At 41.8% G+C, this 27,626-nt stretch overlaps 1 protein-coding gene across 1 annotated transcript in view; it reads right to left on the reverse strand.

Annotated features, from left to right (window-relative positions):
* Window positions 1-27,626, reverse strand: part of hydin (HYDIN axonemal central pair apparatus protein) — a gene marked incomplete at both ends in the record, with an annotated part of 92,389 nt that overhangs the window by 17,558 nt on the left and 47,205 nt on the right. Inside the window, 32 exons of the mRNA XM_083894320.1 lie at window positions 1,321-1,405; window positions 1,712-1,879; window positions 3,001-3,083; window positions 3,168-3,336; window positions 3,440-3,533; window positions 4,645-4,738; window positions 4,845-5,043; window positions 5,313-5,485; window positions 5,586-5,745; window positions 5,843-5,962; window positions 6,767-6,955; window positions 7,044-7,207; window positions 8,711-8,902; window positions 9,003-9,206; window positions 10,365-10,526; window positions 10,758-10,915; window positions 11,763-12,327; window positions 13,156-13,230; window positions 13,336-13,442; window positions 14,603-14,764; window positions 14,852-14,944; window positions 15,017-15,146; window positions 16,444-16,683; window positions 16,772-16,921; window positions 17,016-17,096; window positions 18,667-18,780; window positions 19,340-19,467; window positions 19,576-19,712; window positions 20,752-20,879; window positions 22,746-22,943; window positions 26,165-26,374; window positions 26,464-26,632. Of these exons, the coding sequence (XP_083750446.1) occupies window positions 1,321-1,405; window positions 1,712-1,879; window positions 3,001-3,083; window positions 3,168-3,336; window positions 3,440-3,533; window positions 4,645-4,738; window positions 4,845-5,043; window positions 5,313-5,485; window positions 5,586-5,745; window positions 5,843-5,962; window positions 6,767-6,955; window positions 7,044-7,207; window positions 8,711-8,902; window positions 9,003-9,206; window positions 10,365-10,526; window positions 10,758-10,915; window positions 11,763-12,327; window positions 13,156-13,230; window positions 13,336-13,442; window positions 14,603-14,764; window positions 14,852-14,944; window positions 15,017-15,146; window positions 16,444-16,683; window positions 16,772-16,921; window positions 17,016-17,096; window positions 18,667-18,780; window positions 19,340-19,467; window positions 19,576-19,712; window positions 20,752-20,879; window positions 22,746-22,943; window positions 26,165-26,374; window positions 26,464-26,632 (5,101 nt within the window). The remainder of the gene's footprint in view (window positions 1-1,320; window positions 1,406-1,711; window positions 1,880-3,000; window positions 3,084-3,167; window positions 3,337-3,439; window positions 3,534-4,644; window positions 4,739-4,844; window positions 5,044-5,312; window positions 5,486-5,585; window positions 5,746-5,842; window positions 5,963-6,766; window positions 6,956-7,043; window positions 7,208-8,710; window positions 8,903-9,002; window positions 9,207-10,364; window positions 10,527-10,757; window positions 10,916-11,762; window positions 12,328-13,155; window positions 13,231-13,335; window positions 13,443-14,602; window positions 14,765-14,851; window positions 14,945-15,016; window positions 15,147-16,443; window positions 16,684-16,771; window positions 16,922-17,015; window positions 17,097-18,666; window positions 18,781-19,339; window positions 19,468-19,575; window positions 19,713-20,751; window positions 20,880-22,745; window positions 22,944-26,164; window positions 26,375-26,463; window positions 26,633-27,626) is intronic.

The following is a 27,626-nucleotide window of genomic DNA, read 5'->3' on the forward strand; positions in this document are numbered from 1 at the left end:
GCAGTACGCAGGTACGCTAACGTAATTTGTAGCGCTGCTTTTTTCCTTTAATAAACAGACTGCTCCGGTTCCACTGTAGGCTAACCCTAACGGGGCTAAAGGCATCTTATAAACGTGACAAAACTTGTGATAAAATGTGTGGCGTTTTGGTCCGTTGCGCCACCTACTGTAGCCCGTCTAGTTAAGCAGCTGGTAGCACTTTAACACAAGGGATGCAAGCAGAGCGAGCAGCAAGATGCTAAGCAACAAGACTGAGCCTAAAAAGCCCCAGAATCCCTCTAAAAAACGTCTCCACTGCAGTGTTAAAATGAGTCTCTGAAGTGACGCTAAACTTTAAAAACAGAGGCACACATACGCAGTACGCAGGTACGCTAACGTAATTTGTAGCGCTGCTCTTTTCCTTTAATAAACAGACCGCTCCAGTTCCACTGTAGGTGCGCTAACGGCGCTAAAGGCATCTTATAAACGTGATTAAACTTGTGATAAAATGTGTGGTGTTTTGGTCCGTTGCGCCACCTACTGTAGCCCGTCTAGTAATGCAGCTGGTAGCACTTTAACACAAGGGATGCAAGCAGAGCGAGCAGCAAGATGCTAAGCAACAAGACTGAGCCTAAAAAGCTCCAGTATCCCTCTCAAAAACGTCTCCACTGCAGTGTTAAAATGAGTCTCTGAAGTGACGCTAAACTTTAAAAACAGAGGCACACATACGCAGTACGCAGGTACGCTAACGTAATTTGTAGCGCTGCTCTTTTCCTTTAATGAACAGACCGCTCCAGTTCCACTGTAGGTGCGCTAACGGCGCTAAAGGCATCTTATAAACGTGATAAAACTTGTGATAAAATGTGTGGCGTTTTGGTCCGTTGCGCCACCTACTGTAGCCCGTCTAGTAACGCAGCTGGTAGCACTTTAACACAAGGGATGCAAGCAGAGCGAGCAGCAAGATGCTAAGCAACAAGAGTGAGTCTAAAAAGCCCCAGAATCCCTCTCAAAAACGTCTCCACTGCAGTGTTAAAATGAGTCTCTGAAGTGACGCTAAACAGAGGCACACATACGCATTATGCAGGTACGCTAACGTAATTTGTAGCGCTGCTCTTCCCTTTAATAAACAGACCGATCCAGTTCCACTGTAGGCTAACGCTAACGGCGCTAAAGGCATCTTGTGATAAAACTTGTGATAAAATGCCACTGAGCTCGGCAACAAACAACCTTTGATCAAGGATCACCTGACGCCTTTAAGATACCTCCATAAATCGGCGGTAGAATCTCTCTTGAGTGTTTATCACGTACTGCAGTGATAACAATGCTATATAATAATATTACCTGTACAATGCTCGTGTCTTTCTGTAACGAGTCCCGCCTCGCTCTGGAATTGGCCGCATTCATCTGTATCTTCTTAATCGGACCCCTGAGACCAAGACACAGTGCATAGAACACTTTTAAAATAGATCTTTATAAAGAGTTTAAACATTTGACAAAAGGTCCCGTAACCTTGCTATGATAGCCAACTTCTATGTGAGAATCCTGAAGGAATAACCCTTTAATGTAGGGACTGTATCGCTGTAATGAATCCTAAGTAGGTTGCCGGTCTGGGACGTTAATCAATTTTTAATTGTTTACTGAATTAACAAGCTGTAGTTTAAGTTCCTGGGCTTAAATATGGGATTTTGTCACATAATCCAGCCCTGTACTGTACTGTGCTGTAGTTTCCTACTTCACGACGATAGACGAGTCTGGGATCAGAGCTGGTGGCGATTGGTTGGTGATGGTGAAGCTGTTCTCAAAGAGTCCGTTGTTGGCAATGACGAAGCTCTGGCTTCTTCTGCTGCCGTGATAGACCAGAGGACCAAAGTTGAGCTCGTGGGCAGGAGTGATCCTGTACCTGGAGTAAAAAAAAAAGACCAAGAAGACGCTTGGAGATTGAGGAAACAAACTTCTTATGTGGTTGGGCCGCCTGCTGTAGCCCGTCTAGTAACGCAGCTGGTAGCACTTCAACACACGGGATGCAAGCAGAGCGAGCGGCAAGATGCTAAGCAACAAATCTGAGCCTAAAAAGCCCCAGAATCCCTCTCAAAAACGTCTCCACTGCAGTGCAGATGCGTTAAAATGACGTTATTATTATTACGTTAACGGCTGCATGACGCGTTTCCATGACGACTGATCGGTAAAAGACGCTCATGACGTCATGTTTACGTGACTCCCGACTGTTAAAATGAGTCTCCAAATGAACATTAAACTTTAACAACAGAGGCACACATGCGCAGTTCACAGGTACGCTAACGTTATTTCTAGCGCTGCTCTTTTCCTTTAATAAACAGACCCCTCCAGTTCCGATGTAGGCACACTAACGGCGCTAAAGGCATCTTATAAACGTGATAAAACGTATAAAATGAGGGGTGTTTTGGTCTGTTGCGCCACCTACTGTAGCCTGTCTAGTAACGCAGCTAGTAGCACTTCAACACGCGGTATGCAAGCAGAGGGAGCAGCAAGATGCTAAGCAACAAAACTGAGCCTAAAAAGCCCCAGTACCCCTCTCAAAAACATCTCCACTGCAGTCACACTTTTAACACCGAGTGTATCGCAGATGACACGTTTTTTTCGCAAGCACAATTTTCATTACCGTAATTAAACGGCGGTTTGTGCTATCGGAAAAAATCCCAACGGTTTCTGAAAGCTGAGAAGTTGCATAAGTTTCCCCTTTTTTGGCCTGTTTTCGGACACCGAGACAAAACCTCCAACCACAGTTACTTTAAGTATGTTTTGTACTGTTCAAATTTCAAAATCTGGTGTTCAAGTACAACCATAACACATAAAACGTTTGTTTTTTCTTCATTTTAAATTGTTAACGCACTATTTTAACGTGCAGTAAATTGTAAATAACTGCCAGATGGGAAAAACTTAGTTACAGGACATTTTCTGGCCCTTTATGGTTAAAATAAACAAAAAGGCTCAGGTTCAATGTTCAACGACAGTAGGGGGAATTGTACATATATATGTATTCACCTGGAGAAGACTGCCTGCGCTGAAACTTTGAAGGACAACAAGGCGATGATTTCACCCACACTCCCAATGTGCGGTTCAATCACCTGCAGACACAAGTTTAGTCGGTGTTTTAGGAGCGTCTTGTCTATAAAGTTAATTTGAAATAAAACCAGAGTTTGGGGTCAGACCTGACAGGGAAGGACCGCTTGCTCTTTGAGCGAGACCTCGGCTGTGGGGTTGAAGATGATGGACACAATGGTGGCCTTCTCGTGGGGCTTCAGAGAGCCGTACTGCGGGGATACGGTGAACATGGAGTCCAACTTGGGCTGTGCCGCGTTTGTCCGTTTCAGTGTAAACCTGGAGTGAAGATTTAAAGAATAAACGTGAGCTTATTTTAGTGTAAACTAGTGTGAAAAAGAGGTATTCTGTGGTTTAACCGTCGTCAAATTGTGATACTCACGTGTAGGCAATTTCATATTTCCCTTGGTTCTTCATCTTGAGAGAGAGTTTGGACTCATTAAAGACTTTGATGGTTCCAAAGTCCAGACATCCATCTGCCACAAAAAAATGCGATAGTGGTCACAAACCCATTCCTAGCCTCAGGGCTCTATAGCGCCCCCAGAAGTCAGGTCATGGTCAGACAAAAGTCGTCGGATCGGGACAAAATTTGGTGAGTCTGTCAGGAAGAATTTTTGGGGAATTTTTGATGCGAAAAAAAGTGGCCAAAATTGGGTTAAAAGCAAAAATTCAATTAAAAAAAATTAATCTTGCCTAAGTCGCACATAGTTATGCCAATATTAACCAAACTTTTTTAAACGTGTTGTTCTCATGATTCCAAACTAATTTCTAATTTCAAAATTCCAGATTTATATCACCAAAATGGACGCAAAAATTCAAAATGGCTGACTTCCTGTTGCGTTGAGGCCATGGTTACGGTCGACTTTTTTCTTCGTCTCGGTCTATAACATCTTCCCACCAAGTTTCGGGAAATTCTGTGGAACTCAAGGAATGCCGAAGTCATGGGGAACTTCCTGTTTTGTGGCGAATGTTCAAAATTAGCCGAAACGGCGAGGTTTGCCGTGGCCACGCCCTTTGAATCCGCCAAACTTTTCAATAACATTTCATCGTTGATGTGTCCAGTACAAATTGGCACGTATTTTATGTCGGTATGACAAACGCGTGAGTTTGCTCATTTATGTAGGGTGCAAAACACCAAATCCGACGCCAAAATTCAAAATGGCTGACTTCCTGTTGAGTTGAGGCCATAGTTCCCAGACACAAAATTTGGTAAATGTGTTGCTTTTATGAGTCCAAACAAATTTCTAATGTTCTTTCATTAGCTCCGCCAACCCAGAAGTCGGCCATTTTGGAAAAACAAAAATAGCTAGTCTACGCATTTGAACAAACTCGTCCTAGCACGTTTGAGCTAGCCGCATCAAACTTGGTACATAGGTTCTGGACAAGTTAATGATTTAAATGTATGAATGGATTTTCTCTACGTCAAAAGGTGTGGCCTCAGTGCTCGGACAAAGTTGACATTAAAATGGTGTGAAAAATACTTTAAAATTGCGATTTTTCAAAGCTTTAACGTACACAGAACGTCATGAAATTTCTCACAGTCATCCTACGAGCGGTCCTAGTTATTATTATTATTATGAGCAGTACCTGGTGAGAAGGCCAGATTTATATCGTAGGCTTCCGCCGACACCTTTATGTTCTCGGTGTTTACGACGCCGAGGATGTTCGCCTCGTCGCACACCTGAAACAAAAAAACTTTTACATACGCAGAACAACTTTTTTGAAAAACCTCGAAGTTAAAGTACAAATTTCCACTCTGAGTGATTGTTTTTATCTTTTTTTTATACCTCTAATCGTAGCAGCTTCTTGATGTGGAGCGGCTTCTTGGCACCAAAGTGCACGGTCAGCGGGTAAGAGCTGTGAGGCAAGATGGTGCCGTGGTCCTCTGGGACACTGAACTCATCGCCGAGGTCCTCCAAACCGTGCAGTTTCCACGACACAGGCAGCGACGTCTTATTGTGTAGCGTCGCGCTGCGGCTCTCTCGCCTACAGAGACGCGGAATAAAAGATTATAGAACCCCCACGAGGGGCCTGGACGGTCACTGATCTACAGTATTTTGGACTTTTTCATGCTGCTTCTCTCTCCGTAGACCTTTAGGAACATCTATGGTGGCCCTGAGGTGCGTTCATAGACAGTTTTACACCTCGTGCAATTTCATTGAACCTTGCTTAGTCACTGGACTTTTGCAGCGCAAAATATCTACTTGTTGATTGAGAAAATGTCTTTTGAAAAACTCATGCACGCTGACATTTACCTGTGCAGTAAAATCCTGTCAAAGTGCAAATGCTTGTTCTCCAGCTCCAGCTCTGGCCACGCGCCCCAGCACGAGATGTGGATGACCACGACGTCCGGATTGTCCTTGATGCAGCACACGACGCTGTCCTTAAAGTGTCCCACTTTGGTCGGGTAGGCCCACACTTTCAAATCCTGGGGGAACAAAAACACAGAGAGTGTGTGACTTTAGCGTCACTGAGCTCTTTCGTACAGGTTGATACGAATGGACGTCTGGACAGCGCGACGACGGTACCCTCTTCTGGTACGGCTTCAGGGTCATGGATGTGGGATCCAGCAGATACGTGGCGGCCTGGTGGTCGTGCTGGAAGTGGAACTGAACCTCCGCCTCCATGCCCGAGTTGTTCTGAATCACAAACCTCTCGGCGTTCTCTGGAAACTCGTTTTCCTTGTATCTACAAACGTGCACAGAGAATACAGAATAAGAAGGATAAATTCACACTCACGCGATGATGCTTTCTCCTCCACCACTCTAACTCCCCTCCCCTTTACCTCTCTCTGGTCTTGCCACAAATTAATGGCCCAAACTCAAAGTATCCAGGATTGATGATGTAGGTCTTGTGCAGCCCCTCCTCTATGTGTGGCACCTTCTTACTGTGAGCAAAAAGAGTCCTGGGGGGGGGGAATATGCATGACAAATAAGTCCAACTGACAAAGATTTTATAATAACGAGAGATATGTCCTGAATTAGCCAAAGAATTTGACCTATGAAGAGTTTGGAATTGGGTGATTTACGTAGGCTGCAAATGGCCGCCAAAATTCAAAATGGCCAACTTCCTGTTGAGTTGAGGCCATGGTTACGGTCGACTTTTTTGTTCTTCTTGGTCTATAACGTCTTCCCACCAAGTTTCGGGAAATTCTGTGGAACTCAATGTACGCCGAAGTCATAGGGCACTTCCTGTTTTGTGGTGAATGTTCGCAATTTGCCAAAAAGGCGAGGGTTGCCTCGGCCGTGCCATTTTCAATCCGCCAAACCTTTCAACAACATTTCAACTTTGATGTGTCCAATACAAATTTACACATATTTCATGTCAGACGAGTTCGATCGTCGACGCCAAAATTCAAAAGTTGAGGCCATGGTTACGGTTGACTTTTTTTGTTCGTCTTGGTCTATAACATCTTCCTACTAAGTTTTGGGTAATTGGGTGAAATCAATTTGCCTATGTTTTCACCTTAGGGGGCGCTATAGAGCCCTGGAGCAACGCACAGGTTCGGGACCTACCTAGCAATATCGCATTTTCGCCAGACCTGAACTCCATGCCAAGTTTCAGGAGTTTTTATGAGCGTTAACCCCCTCAAAAATGACCGCAAAGCCACGAAGATGATAATAATCTGAAGGATCAACAATGGGTTCTTGCTATTCGTGGCTCGGACCTTAATAAAACAAGATTTCTTCACAAACAACAGCCGACTCACATGTAGTTTTGGCAGATGTCGGGGTAAGTGCAGACTCCTCGGCAGAGCAGCTCGTATCGCCGCAGGTTCCCCACCAGCTCAAAGTTGAAGGCCTGTTCGAACGTCCCCAGAGAGTCCGAGTAGAACCAGATCTTCAGGACCACCTCGCTCTTGGCAGGTATGACCCAGCGAAATGACTTCAGGCTGCTCCTCCACACACACACACACACACACAGTCAGTCACACAAGTAAAGGAGAAACCAAATGTTGCGTATTTTTTTTGTGTCCCCCCACTCGCCTCTGTTGACGTTTGAGCTCTAAGATTCCCAGCAGCTGTTCGTGTTCGTTGCAGTCCATCTTGGCGGAGATGGGGAGCGTGCAGCGGGTCGAGCCCTTCGGTTTGGCCTTGGCTGAAGCTTGACGTTTGGCCCTCTGACACTCTCTGCCACGTTTGTCCTTGTCCTTTGAGAGAGCACATCCCGTAAAAGAAGAAGCATTACATTGATGTCAGCGTGCGGGTGAATGGCGTATGAACACATTTGGACTCTTGGAACTCTTGCTCGCACTGAAAATCGGCCATTTTATTTATGTCGGCACACAGGAGTTGTTGAGACACTGTTGTTGTTTTGCGCATTCTGTGTTTGCTAGCTTTCGCTCTGACATATAATCTACAGTGGTATGCAAAAGTTTCAGTTAAATATATCATTTCGGAGACAAACGCGGTGATATTTGAGAAGTGAAATAAAGTTTATATGATTTACAGAAAGTCTGCAAGAATTATTTAAACAAAATTAGGCATGTGCATAAATCTTCAGTTCTGCAGGTGCATTAGAAAAGGCATTTTCTGCATAACTCTTCCATACAGCATCTCCTTGTGGAAAGTGCGCTGACTAGTTGCACCCTTGTCATTTTATTGATTTCAATACCTTTAGCACTAATTATTGTGCCAACTTAAAATTGGTTTGGTAACCTCAGTGACCCTTGACCTCCACACTCAGGTGAATCCAATCATGAGAAAGGGTATTTAAGGAGGCCAATTGTAAGTGTTTCTCCTGTTTGCATCTTCTCTGAAGAGTGGCAACATGGACGCCTCAAAACAACAAGACAATGAGTGTTCAACATCATGGTTTAGGGGAAGGATACAGAAAGCTCCAAAGACCTACAACATCATCTTGCTGCAGATGGTGTCACTGTGCATCGTTAAACTATTCAGCGCACTTTACACAAGGAGATGCTGTATGGAAGAGTAATGCAGAAAAAGCCTTTTCTGTGCACCCGCATAGGTGCCTAATCTAATGCATATGCCTAATTTTGTTTAAATAATTCTTGCACACTTTCTGTAAATCACATAAACTTTATTTCACTTCTCAAATATCACTGTGTTTGTCTCCTATATGACATATTTAACTGACATTTGTTATTCAAACAACCAATGATTTATAAAGGAAAATCATGAAAATGTACAGAAACTTTTGCATACCACTGTCAGAGGCGCAGCTTGTGAACAGGCAGGGCAGGCAAATGCTTGGGGGCCCCCCCGACACTCGGGGCCTGAGGGCTGTTTTTACTGAAATGTGCAGTGACCAGCCGCCTTTTTTTTACTAAGTTTATATAGTTTTTTAAAAGCTATTTACAGTATTGTATTGTTCTTTACATTCATAGTTTAATTACAAGGTTTTTCCATGTTATTTCATTCATTTAAAAAATTAAAATAATTTTTTTTTTGAAGTCATACATTTTTCGTTGGTGTCAGATTATTTGTAACGTAATGATGATGAACACTAGTTGGAAGGAAGGGCCCCCTGGGAATTTTTGCCTCGGGCCCCTACAGACTCTAGAATCACCTCTGACCACTGATATATAATCTCTGTCAGTGTGCCCCACAGGCGGCGAAAAACGCTGATTTTCTCAACGGACTTTGGTGCAGAAGAGTGAGTGCCTGTTTTACAAACTTAAATTCTCTACCTTTAAAGCCGACACGTCCTCCAACAAGTCCCTCATCTCGTCGCTGTGTTTGTCCAGGCCCGACTGATCCAGCAGAGTGAAGCAGTCGCAGATGGGCTGAGTGTAGGACTCCTGTCGGTCTTTGGGGAACGGGAAAATGGACAGAGTGACGGTGGGAGCGATGGTGGCTCCCAGCCCGATATCGTCCAGAACCTAATGGGTTAGTCGAAGAATGAAGGGAAAATGAGTCATAATAATAACATTTTAAAAAAAAATTTGTGAATTAGGATTAAGGACAAAAACAAACACCTACCTCCTCCAGTGAAGGCAGGGCATCGCCTTCGAGCAGAGTTTGGGCACATTTTGGACCATCTGTCTCTGATAGATTCAGAACAATGAGAGGGATGACGTCCTGCGGCAACTTGGCGGCGTCGCCGTCCACTTCGGCCGTCAGCTGACTTGGCATCGGAGACGGCACCTTGGGATTGGCCTTCTTGCCTTTCTTGTCCACAGTGGCCTGTGTACACGGGATTATGAATGAGGAGATTATTCGCTGTGGGAATAACGCTCGACATGTTTGTCTGAAGTGTTATTAATAATAGTCGTGGAAGTATTTCACAAAAACGTTTGCTGTAAGACGTTTAATTATCACTAAAACTAGGACTTTTTCAGGACCAAATCCTTCAAATTAAAGGACTTTTTCAGGACCAATTCCCTCAAATTAAAGGACTTTTTTCAGGACCAATTCCCTCAAATTAAAAACCAATTCCTCCAATTCAAGGACTTTTTCAGGACCAATTCCCTCAAATTCAAGGACTTTTCAGGACCAATTCCCTCAAATTCAAGAACTTTTTCAGGACCAATTCCCTCAAATCCAAGACCAATTCACTCAAATTAAAGGACTTTTTCAGGACCAATTCCCTCAAATTAAAAACCAATTCCTTCAATTCAAGGACTTTTTCAGGACCAATTCCCTCATATTCAAGGACTTTTAAGGACCAATTCCCCCAAAATCAAGGACTTTTTCAGGAATAATTCCCTCAAATTCAAAAAAATTCCTTCAATTCAAGGACTTTTTCAGGACCAATTCCCTCAAATTCAAGGACTTTTTCAGGAATAATTCCCTCAAATTCAAAAACAATTCCTTCAATTCAAGGACTTCTTCAGGACCAATTCCCTCAAATTCAAGGACTTTGTCAGGATCAATTCCCTCAAATTCAAGGACTTTTTCAGGAACAATTCGCTAAAATTCCAATACAACTCCTTCAATTCAAGGACTTATTCAGGACCAATTCCCTAAAATTCAAGAACTTTTTCAGGACCAATTCCCTCAAATTCAAGGACTTGTCAGGACCAATTCCCTTAAATTCAAAGACTTTGTCAGGACCAATTCCCTCAAATTCAAGGACTTCTTCAGGACCAATTCCCTCAAATTCAAGGACCAAATGGGAGGGGCAGCTTCTACCATGGCGTCCACTTTTATTCTGCATGTGGACATTAAGTCATTGTCCTCGGGGTTAAGGGGTCCTCGGTCAAAGTCACTTTTTTGTATTGTTTATTTTTGAAATTCAAGCACTTTCAATGACCCGTGTCTGATTTTCAAAAACCAACCATCTTTCTTGGTCGTACTTAGACTCTCATTCAGTTTCTCAGCTCAAATAACAGTATGTTTTACCCGTTTGTCCACCAGCGCCTCCTCTGGCAGCAGGGCTTCCTCTTGGGGAACAGGAAGCAGCACCAGGCCCTGGGTCCTCTCCCAGTACTGCAGAATGTGCTCCACCTGCATCTTACTCAGCTTATAGGCATTGAACAGCGACAGCAGCTGACCGACCAGAGCCTGGACACAGAAGATGACAATTCATTATCACTTGAGACCAAAATAACTGAAATGGGCCCAGGAAATGAAATTCTGATGCTTGGAAATGGCGCCATTTTTAAAATTTACGTGGCTAATGTGGATTTTTCAAAAGAATGACCCGAGAGGTAGATTCAGTCAAATGTCGGTGCTTCTTTCCACTTGTGAATGATCTTTGCTAATAAAGCTGATCTTTAAAAACAAACCACTGACCTCTTCTTTCTCCTGAGCGTCTGGACGGTGTGAAGTGTCTGCCGGCGCTGCAGGAGGTGGATGTTCCCGTTTGTATTTGACCACAGCAGGTATTTGTAATATCATATTAGTGATGTCTGTTCTCTTCTGTGACTCGTCAGCAGCTCGTCCACGAGTCCCTGCAGTCACCGCAAAGACATTATATTAGTCAGAATTATCTGAGAATAAAGTCATAATTCTGAGTTTTAAAGTCATCATTCTGAGAATAAAGTCATCATTCCGAGTTTATAGTCATAATTCTGAGTTTTTAAGTCATAATTCTGAGTTTTAAAGTCATCATTCCGAGTTTATAGTCATAATTCTGAGTTTTAAAGTCATAATTCTGAGAATAAAGTCATCATTCCGAGTTTATAGTCATAATTCTGAGTTTTAAAGACGGAATTCTGAGTTTAAAGTCATCATTCTGAGAATAAAGTCATCATTCTGAGTTTTAAAGTCATAATTCTGAGTTTCAAGTCAGAATTTTGAGTTTTGAAGCTGAGATTAAGTCATAATTCTGAATTTCAAGTCAGAATTTTGAGTTTCAAGTCAGAATTTTGAGAATAAAGTCAGAATTCTGAGTTTTGAAGCTGAGTTTGAAAGTCATCATTCTGAGTTTAAAGGTCATAATTCTGAGTTTAAAGGTCATAATTCTGAGAATAAAGTCATAATTCTGTTTTGAAGCTGAGTTTGAAAGTCATCATTCTGAGTTTAAAGTCATAATTCTGAGTTTTATGGTCAGAATTCTGAGTTTAAAAGTCAGAATTCTGAGAATAAAGTCATCATTCCGAGTTTATAGTCATAATTCTGAGTTTCAAGTCAAAATTCTGAAAATAAAGTAGAAAATATGAGAATAAAGCCAGAATTCTGTGTTTTAAAGTCATAATTCTGTGTTTTAAAGTCAGAATTCTGAGAATAAAGCCAGAATTCTGTGTTTTAAAGTCATAATTCTGAGTTTAAAGGTTGAAGTCAATGCAAACGTCTTACCTTTAGCTTTCTGTGGTTTGTCCTGTACCAAGACAGGTACGGAGGAGTCAGACAAGCTGACCTTGTCTTCCTTTCTTCTTCGTTTTGCGTCCTCACCCTCTTGTTCCTTCTCCTCCGCGTCGGGAACGTTGCTGTCGGACAGACTGACGGCCTCTCGCTTCCTCTCGCCGTGGTTGTCCTCTGAAGTTGGCGATGACGACACGCAGCTGTCTTCCTCCTCTTCTCCTTCCTTTGGCGTTCCCTCTAACGCGGCGGTGGCGGCGGTGGCGGCGGCGGCGGCGACGACGGGAACCTGAGAGTTGATCACCGCTTCTGATTTTTTTGGCGCTTGGGATTTCTCCGCCGCGCTCGGCACCTCGCCGTTGCAGCCGGCTTCTTCTTTGTCCTTGATTTCCTTCCGCTTGTCCTCGATCAGGTTAGCTACGTACGAGTCGTACAGGTTGATGGCGTAGATGTACTTGCGGTTCTTGAGCGCCTTGAGGACGAGCTGCAGGGTGCTCGCCACCGACTCGGTGAACACGGACTTCAGGCCTTCGATCGCGACGCCGCGGTGACAGTCTTTTGCCTGTTTGTCACAATAACAAAGAGGTGAAAACTCAATGCAAAGATGCTAGTTTACTTATTAGGGCCCGACAAGTGCCAAGAACCTATTGTTCCTGTTGAGATTATTAATTTTCTCCGACGTTGCGCTCATTTTTGAGGTGCATTAAAACTCCTGAAATTTGGCATGGAGGTCGGGTCGGTGAAAAATGCGATATTGGCTCTTTGGCGCCCCCAGAAGTCAGGTCATGGTCAGACAAAATTTGTCGTATCGGGACGAAATTTGGTGAGTTTATCGGGCTTACGCCACAGTTTCTTGAGGATTTTTTGGGGAATTTTTGACGCAAGAGAAAGTGTCCAAAATTACGTTAAATGCTAAATTTTTTCTATCGTGTCTAAGTCGCACATAGTTATGACAATATTACCCAAAATTGGTAAACATGATGCTCCCATGATTCCAAACAAATTTCTGATTTCAAAATTCCAGACTTTTAACGCCAAAATGGACGCCAAATTTCAAAATGGCCGACATCCTGTTGAGTTCAGGCCATGGCTACGGTCGACTTTTTTCTTTGTCTTGGTCTATAACATCTTCCCACCAAGTTTCAGGAAATTCTTTCTCTACATCAAAAAGGCGTGGCCTCAGCGCTCCAACAAATTTGACGTTAAAATGGCAGGAAAACTACTTTAAAACTGAAGCAAATTCCAAATGACTATGTCGACATGGTACTTTTATAGTACAGGGTATAATGCAGGAATCCTGAAGTTAATTTCAAAACCTTTTCAAGACCTTCTCAAAATATTTTAAGACCTTATCGGCAACTGACTTAGAAAAAAAAGTCTGCGTTTTTACCTGAAATCTTTCCGCCAGGATATCAACCAGCAGCTGATCAGGTAAGAGTCGACAGAGTGTGTTCACGTTTCCTCCCTGAAGAAAAGTAATTTGTTAATCATATTTATCATTATTAACAATACATTTTTATTGTATACAACTAGCCAAAATAATTGACGATACAGGACTGAAGGAAATTACCAGGCAAAGGTCAAAGTACGGCTTATCGGCCTCGCCTGCGGCTGTAGCGACCTTCACAACGATCGATCTGTGAGCTGATTGCGCTGTAGATGCATGTTTTGCGAGACCTTCAATGGGAGCAAGAAGTAGACGTATTTAGTCTAGACACCATTGACACATTTAAATAAAGGTAGACTTTCCAACGTTCTTCCATTAGTTCCGCCCACCCTGAAGTCGGCCATTTTGGAAAAACAAAAAAGGCTAGCGTACGCATTTGAACAAACTCGTCCTAGCACGTCTGAGCTAGCCGCGTCAATATGTTCTACACAAGTTAACGATTAAAAGTTGCCAAAGGACATTAGTCTTAAAGGTACGGTAGGAGATCCTGCAGCCGTACCTTTAAGACTAATGTCATCTCATTTACACGATCGTTCAAAATAGTGCTGTCAAACGTTAATGCGTCAACGGCGTCTACGTTAACGCACAGCGCGTTTCTATGACGACTGACCGGAAAAAGACGCGTAGCATCATGTTTTACGTGACTCCGAGTAACGCTAAACTTCAAACACAGAGGCACGCATTCGCAGTACAGAGGTACGCTGGTTATTTGTAGCGCTGCTCTTTTCCTTTAATAAACAGACTGCTCCAGTTGCACTGTAGGCGCACTAACGGCGCTAAAAGGAGCTAATGCAGCTAATGGAGCTAACTGGTAAACGGTGCCTGGACTCCGGCGTCGCGGCACGTAAACATGACGTCACGGGCGTCTTTTTCCAGTCAGTCATCATAGAAACTAGTCGTGCGTCAATGCGCGTTGACCTATTGCACAGCGCTAGTTCAAAAAGTTTGGGCTCACGTTTACAATTTGTTTGTGTTTCCCATTAAAAGTGACACTTTTATTCATCAATAGAGTTGCAACATGACTAGTAAACAAAAATAGAACCAGCAAAACTGTTTTCAGCTGTGCTAAGATCATTGCACAAGGGTTTTCAAGGGTTTTCTAATCATCCAATAGCCTTCTAACGCCATTAGCAAACACAATGTACCATTAGAACACTGGAAATGGGCCTCTATACACCTATGTACAAGATATTCCATTAAAAAACCAGACGTTTGCAGCTAGAATAGTCGTTTACCACATTAACGGTAGTGTACTTTTTGTAGAGTCGCGCTTGGGACTTGAAATGCTATCGATTAGCACGTTAAACAGCATATTACCAGTAGAGTAAAGCAATATTCACCTGTGCAAACACAACTCCCAGAACTCTATAAAGTAAACTGCTACGCTTACCCGCGTTCTTCCCATACACAGAAGCAGCAGACTCGTAGAGCTGGCGCGCCTTGCGAGCGATGGGCGACGTTCCGTGTTTCAGCACGTCTGAAACCACGCCGTCCACATTTAGACACGCCCCTCCGTAGTGTTGAGCCAGAGCGAGCGCTGTAGGTGACCCATCTGGAGAGGGGGGAGGGGGGGCCGGGGGTAAATAATGAGTTATTTGACATGCTCACACACACATAAACTCACTCGTAATGACTGTACCTGTGAGTGGAGCGCCATAGACGATGATAGCAATGCCTCTGCTGATGGCTGAAGACAGACCCGGGCCCCTCCTGCTGATCTCTGCAGCGGTCTCTGAAAACGCATTAAATGGTGACTTTTATGCCGGTTTAACGCTCTAATAGTGACAATCAATATGAAACTAACCGCTGTCTTTCAGCTGCGAGCAGTACTTCTTGTAGTAGTCGATGACATCTTTGGGGAGACCTTCTCCCGGGACTCTAGGGGGCAGCAGCAGTATGTTGTTCTCGTCGTAACCAGGTATCACTCGCATGATCTGGACCAGACAGAAGCCAGAGGAGAACAGGAAGTGTTTTACAACTGTACACAGGTCAGGACGCTGTTACTTCTGTAGAGCAGCTCCAATTTTGTCAGTGAGTGAGTGAGTGAGTGAGTGAGTGAATGTTTAAGTGAGTGAGAGTGTGTAAGTGAATGAGTGAGTGAGTGAGTGAGTGAATGATTGAGTGAGTGAGTGAGTGAGTGAGTGTGAGAGTGTAAGTAAGTGAGTGAGTGAGTGAATGAGTGTGAGGGTGTAAGTAAGTGAGTGAGTGAGTGAGTGAGTGAATGAGTGAGTGAGTGTGAGAGTGTAAGTAAGTGAGTGAGCAAGTGAGTGAATGTGTAAGTGAGTGAATGAGTGAGTGAGTGAGTGTGAGAGTGTAAGTAAGTGAGTGAGTGAGTGAATGAGTGAGTGTGATAGTGTAAGTAAGTGAGTGAGTGAGTGAATGAGTGAGTGAGTGAGTGTGATAGTGTAAGTAAGTGAGTGAGTGAATGAGTGAGTGTGATAGTGTAAGTGAGTGAGTGAGTGAATGAGTGAGTGAGAGTGTGTAAGAGTGTGTGAGTGAGTGAGTGAGTGAGTGTGTGAGTGAGTGAATGATTGAGTGAGAGTGTGTAAGTGAGTGAGTGAGTGTGTAAGTGTGTGAGTGAGTGAGTGATTGAGTGAATGATTGAGTGAGAGTTTAAGTGAGTGTGTAAGTGAGTGAGTGAGTGACTGAGAGTGTGTGAGTGAGTGTGAGTGAATGAGTGAGAGTGAGTGAGTGAGTGAGTGAGTGAGTGAGTGAGTGAGTGAGTGAGTGAGTGAGTGAGTGAGTGAGAGTGTGTAAGTGAGTGAGTGAGTGTGAAGAGTGTGTGAGTGAGTGAGTGATTGAGTGAATGATTGAGTGAGAGTTTAAGTGAGTGTGTAAGTGAGTGAGTGAGTGACTGAGTGAGTGAGAGTGTGTGAGTGAGTGTGAGTGAATGAGTGAGAGTGAGTGAGTGAGTGAGTGAGTGAGTGAGTGAGTGAGTGAGTGAGTGTGTGAGTGTGTGAGTGAGAGAGTGAGTGACTGAGTGAGAGTGTGTGAGTGAGTGAGTGAGTGAGTGAGTGAGTGAGTGAGTGAGTTTGTAAGTGAGTGAGTGAGTGAGTGAGTGAGTTTAACAGTGAGTGAGTGAGTGAGTGAGTTTAACAGTGAGTGAGTGAGTGAGTCAGTAGAACAGTGAGTGAGTGAGTGAGTGAGTGAGTGAGTTTGTAAGTGAGTGAGTGAGTTTAACAGTGAGTGAGTGAGTGAGTCAGTTTAACAGTGAGTGAGTGAGTGTCTCACCTTTTCCTCCTGCAGATACTGCATGTCAAAGTCCAGCGAGTAGAACTCTATGGGGAAGGAGTAGTGGTTTTTGACGACGACCTCGGCTTCAGCGTCAGTGCTGGCAGGCAGACACGGCCTCAGCTCCAGCACAGACGGGTAGAACTCCAGCTGTGGGTCCTCACCTTGACCGTGGGCCGAGATGGACAACTTCTTGGTGCTCTCTTCCACGTGGACCACCAGCTGCCTGTTGTAAGACAGCTGCAGCGACACACGACGACAACAACGACGATACGTTTAACAAAGGAATCACATCTTAAGTCTTTTAAGATCAGCTTTAAATCCTCACCTCTTCAGTCGGGCTGAACCTGATCTGGACATTCACTCGTTCATCCGGTGCCAAAGTGCCGGAGGAGGGAATCATCACGAACACGGCTGGAAGAGGCTCCTGTCCCTGCAAGATCTTCTTCCGCAGATACGAAGGCAGGAATTTATTTACCTGCAAGGAAAATTAACGAGAGCACAAGTCAGTGTGACACTCATATATATTTACAGTGTATGAACTTTCACGTCTACGGGAATCATCGCTGTACCTTTTGTAAAGGCTTCACGTCCTCGGAGATGCTCCAGAGACAGTGCACAGGCTCGTGATTCAGCAGCTGTATCGTCCTGATCTGATCAGAAAACACAGGAGTTGATAATAACAACAAGGGACTTTTTATTTAGCTTGGCTAGAATAAAAGTAGATTGTAAATCTGGAGTCAATTTAAGGCTGTAATGTTCCATGAAATGAGAGAAAACTGGCCCAACAATAGACAAAACTAGCTAAAGCAAATCAATTCTGTCCTCCTTTACTTGATCAAGCTGACTTTAAGAATATATACGTCAGATAATTTGTAATTCAACCGTAAAGTTAGTTTTCTAGTGCCAAATTCTTTTTTATTTCCTTAGACATAAAACAGGAACAATTTCCCAGAAATTAGCCTCAAAAAACGCAAACTATTCGTTTTTTTCACACAATCACAAATGCCGCGTTTCCACTAGCGTCCGACACAAGAAACAAGCCGAACAATGCCGAACTGTAGATGAGTTAAAATGACTTAACAATCCTTAAAAAACGTGGCTTAAATTCCAACAATTACCAAGGAAAGGTCTAAAATCTCAATATTTACCACAGGAGTCTGGTGTTTGACGGAGACTCCGGTCATGGAGGACGTACTGAACAAATACTTCAAATTGACCGACGTTGCGCTCATTTTTGAGGAGGTTAACGTGCATAAAAACTCTTGAAATTTGGCATGGAGGTCGGGTCGGTGAAAAAGGTGATATTGGCTCTATAGCGCCCCCAGAAGTCAGGTCATGCTCAAGTCATCGGATCGGGACGATATTTGGTGAGTTTATCGGGCTTCCTCAAAATTTGAATGGGAAGAGTGTCCAAAATTGCGTTAAATGCTACATTATTTATTTTTTATTAAATTTTTATTTTTTATTAAATTTTTTCTTGTCTAAGTTGCACATAGTAATGCCAATATAACCTAAAATTGGTAAACGTGTTGCTCTCACGATTCCAAACAAATTTCTAATTTCAAAATTCCAAAATCGCCGACTTCCTGTTGAGTTGAGGCCATGGTTACGGTCGACTTTTTTCTTCGTCTTGGTCTATAACGTCTTCCCACCAATTTTCAGGAAATTCTGTGGAACTCAACGTACGCCGAAGTCATAGGGCACTTCCTGTTTGGTGGCGAATGTTCAAATTTCGCAGAAAGGGCAAGGGTTGCTGTGGCCACACCGTTTTGAATCCACAAAAGCTTTCAACAAAACTTCACCTTCGATGTGTTTAGTACAAATTAGCCCATATTTTTTGTCGGTATGACAAACGCGCTCGGACGAGTTCGCTCATTTATGTAGGGTGCAAAACGCCAAAATGGACGGCAGAATAATTTTTTCATACAATCACAAATGGCGTGTTTCGACTAGCGTTGGACACAAGAATCAAGCCTAACAATGGCGAACTGTAGATGAGTTTTAGCTTAACAATCCCAAAATAACATGGCTTAATCTCCAACAATTACCAAGGAAAGGTCTAAAATCTCAATATTTAACACAGGAGTCTGGTGTTTGACGGAGACTGTGCTCCGGTCATGGAGGACGTACTGAACAAAATGTGATGACTCCGCCCACGTTGGTCGAGCAGGTGCTACTAGGTAAAACGACATAACGATAACATATCTTATGCAGTGTTACCTGACACATGCCACACTGTATCGGGTCAAAGTGCAGCGTATCCGTGGAAACGGTGACGGCCGGCATGGTCACCACTGCACACAGCCGCACGTGAACCGTCGGGCCACCGGTAACCTGGGAAACCAGCAGAATAAACATGCTAGGAGCACACGATTTCAAACTGGAATAATGATGACAATAAATATATATTAGTGCTGGGCATGTTAACATGTTAGCGTCGGTTATCGGTGTCAACGTTTACGCACATTAACGCGCGGCGCACGTGGCGTCATGCTTACGTGCCGCGGCACTGGACTCCAGGCACCGTTTACCAGTTAGCTCCGTTAGCTCCTTTAGCGCCGGTTAGCATGCCTACAGCGGAACTGGAGCGGTCTGTTTATGAAACGGAAACAGCAGCGCAACAAATAACCAGCGTTCCTGTGTACTGCGTATGTGCGCCTCTGTTTTTAAAGTTTAGCGTTACTTTAGAGACTCATTTTAACACTCGGGCATCGGCATGCGTTAGCGTTTATGCCGTTAACCGCCATTAACGTGCCTAGCACTAATATATATATGCAGCTTAACGGCGTCATGTTTAAGCACAGTGGCACCGTTTACCAGTTAGCTCTGTTAGCTCCTATATATATTAGCTCCGTTAGCCGTGCTAGCTATATATATATTTATGTTTCCATACCTGTATTGGCATGACAACACATGTTTTCCCCGTCGGCAGGTTGGCTCTTAGAGGATCAAAATCAACTGTGAAAGTCACGGCTTCGCCACAAGGCAGGTTCTTCACTCGTTCAAATTCTGCACCGAAACCTTTGAAGGAACGACAACAACATCACAACGCATTGTTTTACGACGTGAGGTAGAAAATCCGTAACTCGTGATTTGACGGTAAGATGGGAGGAAGAAATCTAATGTTACCTGTGTCTGTGAGAGGTTTTAAGTTAGCATGGAAGGACACAGGAATTAGCCCAGCGTTGGTGACGGTGACAGTGTGACTGTGCACCCGGCCGAGAATGACGTATCCAAAATCCAGCATGTACTCGGGGAGCACGAACCTGCGCGGGAATAAGCAGAATAACGGGGTGGGAAGAGACAGATTATGACGTCACTAAGTGTTGTTTTCCTTGAATATCAAGCTGAATGTTATGGTACAGGCTTATTGTCGCTATTTGAAGTCGCACAAAATGCTTTGTTGGAGGTTCAGACTTTCATTATAGAGTATGAGGGATATGAAGCAACAAGAAAATGATTGAATTTTAAGAAGCCCTTGCTTCTGTAGAGCAGAGTTAACGTGGAACAAATAAGTGGAAGCCATCTTGGAATCCCGTGTCATGGTTTCATCTGACTTTCCCAGTTCCAACTTGCGACGACAACTGGAAAGCACCATAAATATTGTTTCCTTCAGCCAGTTTGGCCTTTACTGTATGTGCTTTATGTTCTGAGTATTTCTGATAAGATCTACGCAACTAACTTGACTCGGTACAAGCTAGACTCTGTACTAGCTAGACTCTCTGCTAGCTAGACTCGGTACTAGCTAGAATCAGTACTAACTAGAATCTGTACTAGCTAGACTCTGTATAAGCTAGATTCAGTACTAGCTAGACTCCGTACTGGCTAGACTCCATATTAGCTAGATTTAGTATTAGCTAGACTCCGTACTAGCTAGACTACGTACTAGCTAGATTCGGTGTGAGCTAGACTCCGTACAAGCTAGACTACATACTAGCTAGATTCAGTACTAGCTAGACTCCATATTAGCTAGATTGAGTACGACTCCGTACTGGCTAGACTCCGTACTAGCTAGACTCAATTGGGGACTAGGTTCAATGACCTAGGATTAGCTTTATGTCGATTAGTCATGTAGACATCATGTGTTATGTCAATAACTGTTGTCACAATAAGACAAAGACAAATGTGTGTATTTGTGTGTGTTTGTACGTACTACTACTAGCTAGACTCGGTACTAGCTAGACTCTTTAGCTCCTCTAGCTTTATGTTGATTAGTCATGTAGACGTCATGTGTTATGTCAATAACTGTCGTGACAATAAGACAAAGACAAATGTGTGTATTTGTGTGTGTTTTTTTTTACGTACTTGCCGAATCTGTACGACTTCTTGTACGAGCCCTCTTCATCTCTGAGCTTCACCAAGCTGCCGGTCATAGCAAGAGCATTGTCTTTGACCAGCGCTCTGTCAATCTCCATGTGAAGCATCTCCTCGTACTGGAGGCAACGAGCCATAAAGTCAACGGAGAGGGAGAGACGGAAGTAAGGGTCAATAAATACTTAGACAGATTAGCCACATCTGTCGCTTTCTTGACCAACAAAAACAATAGTTATCTACACACATATCTACAGTAAAACAGACATCAGACTGGTAGATTATTACAAATATTCCTTGTCTTATGCAGAGATAAATGCTCAATGACTGATGTTTGTCCATTTCCATCCATAATCACTGACTGTGAAAGCGTTGCCGTCCTCTGTTGTCACTTTCTCGCCGTTTGCTGGTTCTTTGATTCCTTTCGCCTCCAGTGTCACTCGGGCCTGGTTCACCGCCTCGCCGAAACTCTCCTGTGCTGAAAGGGAATATATATATATATATATATATATACGTATATTATGTATATATATTGAGTTCATGTCTGTGAGTATTGGTTAAAGCTGTCCATTAACAGCCAGATTTGTGGAGAGCAAAACGAGTCGGGCATTAGCCACGGAGCTCCGGGCTAAATTCAATTCAACGGCAGCGACTGTGTTCTGACAAGTTCCTTTAAAGCGATCGATAAACTATTACGGTGCGCGGCGAGCGCCTTCTGTTTACAGCTATTGTTACAACGAGCCCATTCTACTACACGGAGATCAATGGACTCGCATTGTTTTACGCTGCGTCGCCCATAATATCGGCATTTGGGCAAAACAGAGGGAATGACAAACAATGCTCTGTGAAATAGAATAGAGAATAATCATTCCCGAAAGAGTGCGTGCATTTCTGAAAAACTCAGACTCAGTAAAATACATTTTGAGCAACAATCAAAATGACATGAGCGTATTTTTTTACTTTTATACACTGAAGTTGTCATTATTATTATACATTTTCTAGCTTATTTGGTTGCGATGTTGCTACTGGTCAATATTTCTTTACGCCACTTATTATTTTGGCTAGTGCTGAGCGACAGGTTAACGCGTGTTAACGCATGACGTGTTTCCATGACGACTGACGGGAAAAAGCCGTGCATGATTTCACGTTTACGAGTCCAGGCACCGTTTACCAGTTAGCTCCATTAGCTCCTTTTGGCGCCGTTAGCGCACCTACAATGGAACTGGAGCGGTCTGTTTATTAAAGGAAAAGAGCAGCGCTACAAATAACGTTAGCGTACCTGTGTACTGCGTATGTGCGCCTCTGTTTTTAAAGTTTAGCGTTACTTTAGAGACGATTAACAACAAAAAGTCACGCAAACATGGCGTCACGCGCGTCTTTCTCTGCTCAGTCGTCACGGAAACGCGTCGTGCGTTAACGTTGACGCCGTTAAACGCAGTTGACGCGTCAACACGTTTGACAGCACTAATTTTTGCCCATCAGTTTATTCAATCGTTGTCTCTACCTCACCTCACATCCCCCATTTTTTCCTTTCACCCCAACCTGTCTAGGCAGATGGCCTCAACATCTTTGACTCTGGTTCTGACAGAGGTTTCCTCATCTGTTAAAAGGGAACTGTTGGGTTTCTCTCTGCTCTCGATGGTGTCGTACGTGTACAGTGCGATAATGTATGTTTTGATGTGGCGCTATACAAATAAAATTTAATTTAATTTAATTGATAATGTAGGAAACAGCGGACAATATTTGGTGCCAAAGCATTAAAAGCTCGAGCCAGTGTGTAAAATATAGGGTGGAGTTGAGTCATCTCTACAGAGGCAGCCATTTTTTTTTTTTTTTACAGTAGCCCACGATGGACAAACTAAACATACTTTGATTTTTGATGCTAACTGAAGCTACAGCTAACATTTTCCGGCACACTTTGGAAGAGAAAGGTGAGGGACATTCGACACAAAGAAACCGAGGCTGAACGTTAGCATTCTGTGACGTACAACCACGTATGTACTGTACGTACGCAGGTTCCGGGGCAGGCTCAGGATGATCCTGGGGAAGAATCCCTCTCCGGTCACAGTGATGTCCTGCGCCGGCAGGAAAGCCACCTGCACGGAAAGTCGCTTCTCAAAAACCTCGGGCGTGCCGGGGATGAAGAGCAGATGCAGACGTTGCTCTGCGCCGGCAGCGATGTAACCCTGACACAAACACAATAAATGATCAAAAACTGGACAGCAAACAATAAAAACTCGGACATCATGATAGGGCCCTCGCCCCACGCAACAGAAATTTCATGTAGTTCTGTTCACGTTAAAGCTTTAAAAAAGTGGAATTTAAAAGCAGTTTTCTTGCCATTTTAGTGTCAAATTTGTCAGATCGCTGAGGCCACGACTTTTAATGTAGAGAAAATCCTTTGACAGCTTTTAATCGTTAACCCATCTAGAACATAATACGTCAAACTCGGTGCTAGGACGAGCTTGTTCAAATGTGTAGACGAGCCATTTTTGTTTTTCCAAAATGGCCGACTTCTGGGTGGGCGGAGCTAATGGAAGTATATTAGAAATTAGTTTGGAATCATGAGCACAACACGTTTACCAAATTTGGTTAAAATCGGAAACAACGATGTGCTACTTAGACACGATAGAAAAAATCTAAAATTTAGAATTTGACATAATTTTGGCCAATTTCTCTCACATCAAAAATTCCCAAAAAATTATTGGAGACATTTTGGAGTAAGCCTGACAAACCCACCAAATTTTGTCCCAATCTGACGACTTTTTTTCCTGCCATGACCTGACTTCTGGGGGGCGCTTTAGAGCCCTGGAGCTACAAATGTGTTTCTACCCTATTCCATTATCATAATTTCGGAGAACTCACCAGAGCCGTTTCTTGCTAAATGTGGACTATGCAACTGCATAGGGCCCCGCAGCCACCAGGGGGCCCCCAAGCTGCAAGTTCAGACTCATATTTTAGAATTAAAAGTACCTGTCTGCATTATATGCATAAATTTGCAAAGCAAATGTGTTCGTTGGGTAATCAGGTAAAAATCCCATTATAATCCATTATATTTATTTATAAGTAAGTTTAGTTATTTATTTTTTACTGTTTTTGAATCGTGGGTTAAAACTGTTTTATGTTATGCTACCTTGTTATGCCACCTTGTTATGCTACCTTGTCATGCTACCTTGTTACACCTACTGCATCATCACAGAATATATGATAAAGTTAGGTATCTCGACCTCGAGTTTGAAAAAAATAGGGGCCCCCAAATAGTATCTCGCATAGGGCCCCCAAACAGCTAGAAACGGCCCTGTTCCTCACACTTGGTGCCAGGTGCTCGGGCCCTAAAAACCCTGCAGAGATAAAGAATGACTCAAATACCGATCTGGGGATGACCAAGGGTTGACCGAGTCTGATCTCGGGCACCTCCCGGTCCTCGGCGTTCGGCTGTCCGTCCTCCTCTGTGGCCCTCCTCTGTTGCCGTACCTCCTTTTTGGACTCCACCACCACCACCTTCCCCTTCTCCTCCTCCTTCTCCTCCTCGTCATCGTCCAGGTGAATGATTTCAAAACTGAAGCCCACCCTGCCCGTGTTTCTCAGCGTCACCTCAGCCTCCCCCAAATGATCGAAAAGCTGAAAGAAAATGATATCATTCAAATGAGTCCGTACCATTATATTATATTATATTATATTAAATTATATTATATTCAACAGGAATCTTCTGCTCTACCTCGTGTTTTGCTGCTTTAAATAAATGTGATACACAGAATGATCAGTTTTCGAGAAATGCAGGGGAATGTATGTTTGTACATTATGGATTAAAGTAAAGTAAATAAGTAAGGTTTATTTCTACGACACCTTTCACAGATATAAAATCACAACATTCTTTACAATAAAACAAATATCATTATATATAAACCCTTAGAACATGAAGCATTTAGGCTGTTTTTTCTCCATTACTATATTTAAAGAAACAGTTTGTATACAGAGGCTATAAGAGCTATGTAACATAGTGTCTTATAGTTCAAATGTTTAAAAGCGGATTGAATTTGAGAAATGTGGAAACAAGTCACAGTTTCAAAGTTCACTCGTTTATGAAAAAAAGGTTAATTAAATAATTAACTAATTAAATAATTAATTAGGCAATCAATCAATCAATTAATTTATTTATTTATTTTAAAAAGTGATATCAAATGACTCCTAACTTTGATATATATATATATATTGAAATAAATAAATAAATAATAATATATATATATATTTTTTTTTTTTTTTTTAAAGTGATATCAAATGAATCCTAATTTTGATATAAATATATATATTGAAATAAATAAATAATATATATATATTTTTTTTTTTAAGTGATATCAAATGAATCCTAATTTCGATATATATATATATATATATTGAAATAAATAAATAAATAATAATATATAAACGTATATTTTTAAGTGATATCAAATGAATCCTAACTTTGACTCAACAACACATAAGAAGTCTGAATATGAAGACACACCACCAGGATGTCCATATAAGGAGTTGGTGTACTATTAAAAGAGACTTAAAAAAAAGACACAAAAACACACAAAGTCAGGAAAAGCCCGGCGTCTGTTGAAGGGAAAGAGAGAAAGAGGGAAAAGAAAAGAACGTAAGGTTGAAGAAAGGTCAAAGGTCGAAGGTCGAAGGGAAAAAAAAGGAATGTTCTTGCTGAGTCGCTCGTTTCAACCAAATGAAAAAATCAAAACGTCCTTGCACGTAACATAATATATTCCCTTCATATACACAGTGGTTAGCACTTTAATTTTTATTAGACCAACACTCAAAGCCAAAGCTATTAATAATTATTTAATTATTATCAACATCATTTTTTAATGTTTCTGTAATGGTTAATACACCTGAAATTATATTTTTTAATGGTAAAAGATAAATATTATTGTCTGTTTGGCAAAAAATTATTCATTATTTCTTGGTTAAGACGTCAAATTATAGTTATTTACTCGCATTCTTGAACGGAAACTTAGTTGAATGTTAAAAAAATAATAAAAAGGTGAATTCACTTTAAAAAAATAACAATAACATGTTTAGTTTTGAAGTTTTTTGAAAGATTTCAGGTTTTTATGGACAGGTGGTCGCATACGTGTGTCCGTACATGTTTCTAACACTCAGTCCACAGAAATCTCTTCTATTCTATTCAGGCCATTTCTATTATTTAGGTTGTTTTGACTCTGCTATGTTTCCTGGGTCAAATTCTCCCAAAGAAATAGACCCTAAAACTAGTAGTTTCCATTCTATATTGAAGTCCCATGATGCCACGCTGCGTAACCATGACATCAAACCAGGTGGAAGAAATGCCATCACTGAGTGGTCAAAGGTTTGTTTTCCCTGATTTTGAAAAAAACTAGAAAAAAGAGTTGCGTACCTGGCGACCAAAGTCGATGTGGGAGGAGTCGAGGCTGTAGCTGTTGACCGACGCCTCTCCGCTGAGTTTGACGTCGTACGTGGGTCCGTCCTGTACGCGACACTGAGCCACCGCCTCCATGCTGATGTTCTCGTGACCGAAGAACGAGAGCGTGACGCTCTGCTTGGCTCCGGGCGGCAGGAGGCCGTTCATCGGCAACACGTCAAACACCTGCAGAACAAAGAAAAACATCGCAATTCACATTTTTTAATTGGTTAATATTGCATTTAAAAAATACCAAAATGGACACGTTTAGCCACCTCTTCCAGGCGCGGCTGTGGAGGTTGTTGTTGTTGTTGTTTCTTCTCTCTGGGTTTGCCGTGAACAGGAGAGCCGTTGGGAGAGGGCGTTTGAGATGACGGCACTCGGCCTTCCTTCTCGTTCTGTGGGGTTTTCCGAGGTTTTTTCTTCTTGTCCATGTGTGTTTCACTGTGAAGCCCAAATGAACACATGGAAAACATGAATTACAACTCATTTATAAATAAATAAATGAATGAATGAATGAATGAATGAATGAATGAATTAATGAACAAATTAATAAGTAAATAAACAAATACATAAATAAATAAATGAATGAATGAATGAATGAATGATTAAATAAATAAACAAATACATAAATAAATGGATGGATGAATGAATATATAAATAAACAAACAAATACATAAATAAATAAATAAGTAAATAAATAAATGAATTAATTAATGAATGAATGAATGAACAAATGAATAAGTAAATAGACAAATACATAACGAAATAAATGAATGAATGATTAAATAAATAAACAAATACATAAATAAATGAATGAATGATTGAATAAATAAACAAATACATAAATAAATGAATTTATAAATAAATGAATTAATAAATAAAAAACAAATACATAAATAAATAAATGAATAAGTTAATTAATTAATTAATTAATTAATTTACTTATTCATTTATTTATTTATGTATTTGTTTAATTAATAAACAAATAAACACATACATAAATAATTAAATAAATGAATGAATAAGTAAATAAATAAATAAATACATTAATAAATAAATGAATGATTAAATAAATAAATACATGAATGATTAAATAAATAAACAAACAAATACACTAATAAATAAACAAATCCATAAATAAATAAATAAATAACACATTAAATCACTGACTGTAAAAACATAACCATACATTGCTAATAAAGGGGATTATCAATGAAAAGAGGCAATTTGATCATCAGACATGAAACAGGACAAAAAGTTGACGTCAAAGTGACCGCCTTCAAAATAAAAGCCCTGCACTGCTCTTCACCGTTTCTGTCAATTATGACAAGTTTTACAAGAGTAAAACATGTGTAATTGTTTACTCTTAGTTTGAGCAAGTGGGAAACAGAACCAATAATTACTTAGAAAATGCTAAACATATGTATAATGTAGT

The sequence above is a fragment of the Microchirus variegatus genome (genome assembly GCF_963457635.1).
Source record: "Microchirus variegatus genome assembly, chromosome: 8".
NCBI lineage: Eukaryota > Metazoa > Chordata > Actinopteri > Pleuronectiformes > Soleidae > Microchirus > Microchirus variegatus.